This window comes from Austrofundulus limnaeus, unplaced genomic scaffold (assembly GCF_001266775.1).
Source record: "Austrofundulus limnaeus strain Quisiro unplaced genomic scaffold, Austrofundulus_limnaeus-1.0 Scaffold1217, whole genome shotgun sequence".
Lineage (NCBI taxonomy): Eukaryota > Metazoa > Chordata > Actinopteri > Cyprinodontiformes > Rivulidae > Austrofundulus > Austrofundulus limnaeus.
The window spans coordinates 38,954-47,510 of NW_013953619.1; the positions used below are offsets into that span (position 1 = coordinate 38,954).

General features: G+C 40.4%; 1 protein-coding gene across 1 annotated transcript in view; it reads right to left on the minus strand.

The window, feature by feature from the left end:
* Window positions 1-3,908: 3,908 nt before the first annotated feature.
* LOC106534596 (synaptophysin-like protein 1) overlaps window positions 3,909-8,557 on the minus strand; it is a 13,900-nt gene continuing 9,251 nt past the window's right edge. Inside the window, exon 6 of the mRNA XM_014031287.1 lies at window positions 3,909-5,494. Within this exon, the coding sequence (XP_013886741.1) occupies window positions 5,369-5,494 (126 nt within the window). The 3' untranslated portion in view covers window positions 3,909-5,368. The remainder of the gene's footprint in view (window positions 5,495-8,557) is intronic.

The following is an 8,557-nucleotide window of genomic DNA, read 5'->3' on the forward strand; positions in this document are numbered from 1 at the left end:
AGTCTAAATAGAATGTAATTACAGATAGTCATGTGAAGTAGATTTTATGTAAAAATGACTTTCCAGTTGTGTTTTATTTTTATTTTATTTTTTATTTTATGATTATTTTAACCATTTGTTTCCCATCTGTCAGGTGTCTTCCTAACTCAGGACTTGTGATTCAGTGTCCATCCTTTAGGACCCAACCCACCCCAATAAGGTATGTGTTGTGACCCCATACTTCTCCCCTTTGCATTGACTCAGCCAAACAAATATTTACTATTTTAAATTGAGCTTAAATCTGTTTACAGATTCTCTTCTCTGTGCATCAGCTGTCTGTGTCTCTTCTGTGCATCAGCTCTCTGTCTCTCTTCTCTGTGCATCAGCTCTCTGTGTCTCTCTTCTGTGTCTCAGCTCTCTGTGTCTCTTCTCTGTGTCTCATCTGTCCCTCTTCTCTCTGTGTCTCAGCTGTCTGTCTCTCGTCTCTGTGTCTCAGCTCTCTGTATCTCAGCTGTCTCTCTTCTCTCTGTGTCTCAGCTGTCTGTCTCTCTTCTCTCTGTGTCTCAGCTGTCTGTCTCTCTTCTCTTGTCTCAGCTGTCTGTCTCTCGTCTCTGTGTCTTAGCTGTCAGTCTCTGTGTCTCAGCTGTCAGTCTCTCTTCTCTCAGGACTGTCTCTCTCTCTCTCTTTTCCTTTGCCATCTCACCCCACAGCATGCTCTCTCTCACTCTTTCTCAATCTGACAGTAAAATTAAATGCCATCAGCTGACAAATGCTGTTTTTGCAGAGAAAGTTTTACCACTTTTCCTAAAATTGCAGTGTAATTTGCTTGATTTTTTGCTGATTATTTAGTTTGAAGATTTGCCATGTTATCAATAATCTATTGGGAATGAAACATCGGCTTGTGAAATTTTAATTTCATTGCATTTTGTTCGTATTCTGAAAAAAAAATCGAAAGTCTTCTTGTCCTGATGCATCTCAGAAATCCAGGTAAAAAATCAAAAGGAAAACAATTGTATAGGTCCTCTGGACCTATACAGTGCAGTATACAGTACCTCTACAGTGTCATGGGTTGTAAAATTCTTGATTATGTTGCGCACCGTGGACAAAGGAACATCAAGATCTCTGGAGATGGACCTTGAGATTGTTGATATTTTTCCACAATTTTGGTTCTCAAGTCCCCAGACAGTTCTCTTCTCCTCTTTCTGTTCTCCATGCTTAGTGTGGCACACACAAGACACACAACGCAAAGATTGATTCAACTTCTCTCCTTTTTATCTGGTTTCAGGTGTGATTTTTTAATTGCCCACACCTGTTACTTATCACAGGTGAGTTTGAATGTGCATCACATACTTGAAACAAAGTTATTTTCCCTCAATTTTGAAAAGGTGCCAATAATTTTGTCCAGCCCATTTTTGGAGTTTTGTGTAAAATTATGTCAAATTTGCCTTTTTTTTTTTCCCCCTCTGTTTTTTGTGTTGTTCCAATTCACACAAAGGAAATAAACATGTGTATAACAAAACATGTGTATTTGCAATTATTTTCTAGGAGAAATACTTAATTTTCTGATAAAAAATCAGGGGTCCCAACACTTTTGGCCATGACTGTATAAGTACAGTCCATTTACCATGGCGGGGGAAGATGCCGGACAGACCCGGTAGACCCAAGTGTGTAGTGAGTGTTTGCTGGGGACGCCTGGCAGAGGAACCCGTCAGACAGATCTTCAACTCACACCTCCTGGAGAACTTCAACCTCATCCCAGTTTATCCCAGTTGAGGTGGGGGACAGAGTCCGAGTGGGCCATGTTCCACGCCTCAATTGTTGAAGCAGCTGCCTTAAGCTGTGGCTGCAAGGTYGTCAGTGCTTCTCGCGGTGGAGTCCTATCTGGCCTTGTTGGCTGGTAGGACTCCAGAGGCCGCTGAGGAGTATCRGCAGGCCAAGCAGGCCGCAGCCCTGGCTGTTGCTGTGGCAAAAGCTCGGATGTGGGAGGAGTTTGGTGAGGACTTGGACAAAGACTCTCGATCAGCTCCAAGGAGATTCTGGCAAACTATCCGAGCAGAGGTGGGGGAAGCAGCACTTGACTAACACTGTGCTCAGTGAAGGTGGGGTGCTGTTGACCTCAACCAGTGATGTCATCAGGAGGTGGAAGGAATATTTCTGGGACCTTCTCAATCTCACCAGCACGTCTTCTATGGAGGAAGCAGAGTCTGAGGACTTCGGGGCTGGTCTGTCCATAACAAGTTGAAGTCACTGGGGTGGTTAAAAAACTCCATGGCGTCACGGCTCCAGGGGTGGATGAGATCCACCCTGATTTCCTCAAGGCTCTGGATGTTGTGGGGCTGTCCTGGTTGACATGCCTTTGCAACATTGTATGAACATCAGTGGCAGTGCCACTGGATTGGCAGACTGGGGTRGTGGTTCCTCTTTTTAAAAAGGGGGACTGGAGGGTGTGCTCCAATTACAGGGGCATCATTCTCCTTAGCCTCCCCAGTAAGGTCTTTTTAGGKGTACYGGAGAAGAGAGTCCGATCGATAGTCGAACCTCAGATTCTGGAGGAACAACRTGGGTTCTGTMCTKGSTKTGGAACACTGGATCAACTCTTTACCCTCACTAGGATCCTCGAGGGGTCATGGGAGTTTGCTAATCCAGTCTACGTGTTTTGCGGACTTGGAGAAGGCATTCGATCATGTTCCTCGAGGTACACTGTGGGGGGTGCTACGYGAGTACGGGATTGTGGGTCAGTTGTTACGGGCCATTCAGTCTCTATRCAAGCRGTGCAAGAGTTTGGTTCACATTGCTRGTAGTAAGTCGGACCCCTTCAGAGTAAAAGTTGGACTCCGCCAGGGYTGCCCTTTGTCAMTGATTCTGTTCATAACTTACGTGGACAGAATTTCTCAATGCAGCCAGGGGGCGAAGGGAGTCCGGTTCAGGGGCCTCAGGATTTCATCTCTGCTGTTTGCAGATGACGTGCTTCTGTTGGTGATTCCATAAGTTTTGCCAGGGGTTGTACATGAGGCCMCTGATCACCATTAAAGAACATGCACTTTCAGTTCATGGCACTGTTTGCAAGCTCCCAACAGCCTGAGGATGAAGGCTCAACTGGACAGTGTAATTACAGCATTGTTCACTCTAACAATGAGACAAGGAACAAACCCGGTTCTGTCGCTCCAAGTCCCTGAGCAGGAAACTACATCATGCTTTGTGGAGGAGGGAGTAGTCAGTTTGTAGGTGTCATTATTCTATTTGCATTACTAACAACAATTAGATGTCTCATTCAACTTTCAGTCATTATTTTAATGCCATTCATTGCCCAGTACATTATGGTCAGATTAATGGAATATAAATAAATGTGACCATTTTAAAAAGTGATACTGATATTTTTGATAGTCACATAAAAGAAAAACCTCCAGCTGCATATTCTACCACTTCTACTGTTGTCAGGTCACAGAGGTAACAGGTCCAGGAGAGAAAACTGTAGAGTGGTTTCTTATCTCAGCCACTTCACACTCGGCCATGAAATGGCCTCAGTGCACGCTTAAGGTCATGGCCCAAAGACACCAACAGAATCATCTGCAAATAKAGATGAGACCCTGTGATTCCTAATCCAGACACCCTAATCTCCACAGCTCTGCCTTAAGATCCTTTCCATGAACATCCCAAACAAGATCTGAGACAGAGGACAGTCCTGGTTGAGAGTAATCTGAACCAAAAACAAGCTGGACTTTGGRCCCAGAATGCAGACACAGCTCCTGTTTTGGCTATCCCAGAGGTGAGTTGAAGACTGCAGACAGAAGATCCACCAAATGTTTCCAGTTCACCCTATGGAGGTCTACATAACAACTGTGAGTCTTGACCACATGGCCATGTGATCTGCTGTAGCAGCTAACAAAATAATAGGAAGAAAATTTTCAAACAATCTCAGGACACAAGGATAAGGCTGGTCAAAATGAAGCAATAACTTTATTGCAGCAAACATGAACATCTGGCAGTTGTGTAGTTCTTGTGTTTTATAGTTGACAATTGTTTTTCTTTTGCACAACAAGGCAGACAAGATAAGACAAAGTTAATTGTCAATAACGAAAAACATTTACCACTCACATGAATATGCTCTAAATAAACTTTAATATCTTTAAAACTGACTTTAGGATTCTAATTTCAATTGTTTTCAAAACATTATATTTTCGTACTTATCTCAAGTAGGCCCTCAAATTTGTGCTCCAGTTACCATATATCTGTTTTAGWACTTTACAAATAGTCAATGCAATAAGTAAACAGTGCCTTGTGATTGYAAAAATGTAAAACAGAAACTTAAATTGGATGTTAAGTGTAACACAAGTAGTAGCATAAGGCACCAAGTTCAATCAAGTTTAGTCTGTTACAAAGTTGAAACAATTTATCTTAACAATGAAGCCAAATGAACTCAGCAGTACAACCAATTCAAAAGATATTTAAAGTAAAAAAACAAACAAAAAAACTTCACTTAAAATGCTTTCTTTGGGAATACAGAAAGACATTGGCAAACATGCACAGGACTTTTAGTGTTCATAAAAAAACACAAACTGGATATAAATAATGTCACTGCAAATCACACTTAGCAAAAGATTGTTCAAACAAATACGTCGTAGTGTTTACTGAGGCATCTGAGCGCATTTTCATTAGACCGAAATTAGAAGATGCTTTTCCTGACGCATCGACTCCACTGAAAACTAAATCAACTGTTTTCTGCCTCATTCTCCCAACGCTGAAAAAACTAATCATACATTAGTGTTCAAAATGACATCCAAAAAATGCCTGCCTTATCATGTTAAATGCAAAAGTAAAAAAAAAATTAACTGTAGTGTGGACAAACAATCCAAGTACATTGAAAACAAACAATATTAGTATTTCAGTAGATTTCTACCTTTCATCTRACTCAAACTGAAGTGATTGACAAGTTCTGATTACTAAAGAACATTTTTCTTTTGTTTACATTTTCTCTTCCCTAAATGCCTGCCTTTTTATATTATATCCTGTGGTCATATTTGGTCATGTTAGTTTGTGAAACAGACCACCAGATGCCTTAAAAAGTAGTCCTTAAAGTAAGACAACTGCACTCTACGTGTACTGTACTGAAAAACTAATTTTTAAACCATAGCTATAAAGATAAAAAGATGAACTTGTATAAAATGTGAAAGCAATAAAGCCTGTATTTGCACTTACTGTTTTGAAGACTAATGGGYCACAAAGGTCCATATTTTAGGGATTGCCTTAAGCTATAATTTTGGAGCAATTTGGTGAATTATTGACAGTTGGCTTCATTTTGTTTCCATTTTACCAGGTTAACATAAAGCATTGTGAGGCACGTGTTTCTGTGGACAAAAGAAAACTTGTAAGGCCCTTCAGTGATATCTGGTTAAGGTCCAGAAGCAGCTCCTTCCTGCGAAGTGGCTGGTTGGTTGGCATCTTTGTGAAACGAGGTCTCCTTGTAGATGAACCAGCAGTTACCTGCCCACAGGATCAAGTTCAAAAATCCAAAAATCTACAGGGAGATACAAAAACTCATTAGAATATGCCAGCAAACTGACCAGATTTTATTAAAACATGGTATTAAAATAAGCACAAATAAGAGCGTTGGTGCAGATTATCAATCAGAAAGGCAACAGCAATCCTAAGAGATCTCATCCARAAATATTTTCTACGCTCTTTAATGCAGTGCCTCCCGATGGCCCTAAAATACAACAGAATAAAATAGAATAGTTTTTATTGTCATTGCATCAGCCTGTACAATGAAACTGAACATAGAAATACATGTAGAACAACAGCAATACAGTTCATACACAGAGACAAAACTAATAAAGTAGTTACTGCACTTGGGATGTTTGGCTGGTGTTCAGAGTCTGGATGTTCCAATTCCAATTATTTGATTTTTTTTTTTTCATTAATTTTATTCTGTCCTTTGTTGTTTGTTTTTATTGTACACTTTGGGTGGCCTTCTTGCTTTTTAAAATGCTTTATAAATATAGTGGTATGTTATAATTCAGAGTGMTGTAGAACTAACAGTTCTGCTAAAACGTGAAAGCAAATGAATAAGACAAACTTTTGAATGATTTTCAAGGTAAATTGTCTAACTTTTCCTAGCATCAAACTTCAGAACAGTCTGTATCTCAACAGCCTCTTTCATAAGTCAAATCAGCGAAATCGCCACACAGACCGGCTCAGCTTTGTACACATTCATAAATGAACCCAGCAGTGTGGAACCAAAAGAGGCGCAGAGCAGAACTCAGCTGGGCTGAAGTGGAGCRCCTGTGTGACCCATGTCTGCTGCCTCGTTTCAAACAAAACAAACTGAATTAATTCACTTTAGTGATTCTGTGGCGGTTAAATATTTTAACACTAACTACAAAGTTGCTGTTTCATGTCATTTTTAATATTCCCTCTGTAATAAATCTGTTGGTTAGATCCTAGGGTCGCTCACTGATATCAGCTCGTTTTCTGAGCGCGGAACCACAGGTTGTTTTTTCACATTTACATGGACATAATTAATCAGATTAAACGGCCATTCTGAATAAAAATGTGTCATGTAAACACCCCATTCAGATTATTCTGACCCGATTCAGCTCGATCCGAATGAATATGTAATCAAAACGAGAGAGGTGGTTTATGCCGATTGATAATCTGAACAGCATGCATGTAAACACTTAATCTGATCATTTTATTCTGATTGTAGAAAATGGATCTGACTGTGTATGTCTGCTGACTTTCATCCATTGGTTTCTGCTCTTTTGTGGAGGGAGGGACGGCAGTGCTGTAGTTTCCAGCAGCAAAGAACTTTTCCTCCTGTTCKCTCATTCAGTAAAGAAGGAAGACACACAGCCTGCGCCGCTTCACAAAAAATAAAAAGTCTGTTCGTCACCTGCAGCTGAACCAGGGAGTAACGTCCCCACCATTATTAAAACCTGTCACAGGTCCATTCTGAGCTCAGAAGCTGTTTGTTTATGTTCATCACGGAAGTAGAACTTTTTTCTGTTTTTTAAGGGAAAGTTAGCAACTGTGCATGTCAATGTTTCTATTCAGAATAAAAGCCTGGTGCATGTAAACACTCATGATCTGATTGTGCCCATGTAAACGATGCATACAGATTATTTAATCAGAATACATTTCAATCTGATCAAAGAATTTTGCTCATGTAAACATAGAAAGTGAATCTGCCGGGCTCAGTCCCGGCTCTGATACTACCTCTGCTYGCAGCTCAGGGGCGCATCAGAGGCGGGTTCATTCGTATTTTTTCTGAATGCTCGTCGGAGGAGGACGCATCAGTCCTGGACTGAGCTGTCTTATGAATGAGGCTTATGTGACTTCCTCCATTGAGCTTTATAACCACGGCACAAACAGCCCTCCCTATGTGAAGGCAGGCCATGAACAATCTAAAATATTGTGCAAATGAACATAATACTGCAAGTTATATCATTAATATGAGATGGACACACAGGCAGAAGGAGCACATGAGGCACAGCCAACGACAGCTACTTTTTGCATAGTTAAACCATTAGCTATTCACCTTTACCAGCGTTTTCAATAAAAATATTTTGTTGTTGCACATTTTAAAGTAAAGTAGATGACATAAAACCCTGGCTCAACCCATTATTCAAACAATTTGGAATTTACCTGCAAAATAGTAAGCTAGCTTAAATGTAAGATTCCCTCTCACTTCACTAGTGTCGGGCAAAATCATACCGTGTGCTATTAATCATCAGAAAAACTGATTATTTTTGGCACTTGATGATCAATGTAATTAATGTCACCAGGCAGACTGACTGGAGATTTCCCCGGTCCGTCCGCTTGATGCTTCTCTCCGCTTCAAATAAACATTTTTTAAAAAGTTCTGTAATTTATTCATCATAACTCTGGTTTTACTTGGTCTATCAACACGATTTAAAATTTGATGTAAAGCCTGAAGTCTGTACTGTTGACACCATGAGGAACACATTTTTACGAAGAGTAAATCTTTTCCACTGCAGTGATTTAAACTGGTCATGTAACCGGGACATGCAGGGGTCCTGGGGATTAATCATAATATTAATATTTAACAGCTAAATACCACAATTAATCCTGATTTTTTTTTTGCCAATATCACCCAACCCTACTACTAAGGCTTACTTTTTACATGGATTGAAAAAACTGCCTCTCCCATTGTAAAAAGCTACAGGTCCTGCTTGCAAACCATGTGAAGCTACTTGAGGATTTAGTCCTCATTTCAAATCATGTTTTGTATCTAGTGTTTTAGAGCCAGAGATCATTACAACAGCATGCTGTTTTCTCCTGCTCACCATGTGCCACTAGCAAGACAACGTTACTTGCTCAAAGTAGGTCTGCTTCACAGCTCTGCTGGCGGACACCGCCTGTCCAGTGGCGGCTCACACACTGGTATAATGAAAAGGAGCAAACCCACTGAGTGGCAGCCAGGCTTTCTGAGACTTCATTAAAGGCTAAATGATCGCTCTCCATTTACAGTGGTTTGCAAAAGTATTCATACCCCTTGAACTTTTCCATATTTTGTCACATTACAACCACAAACATAAATATATTTCACTGGAATTTAATG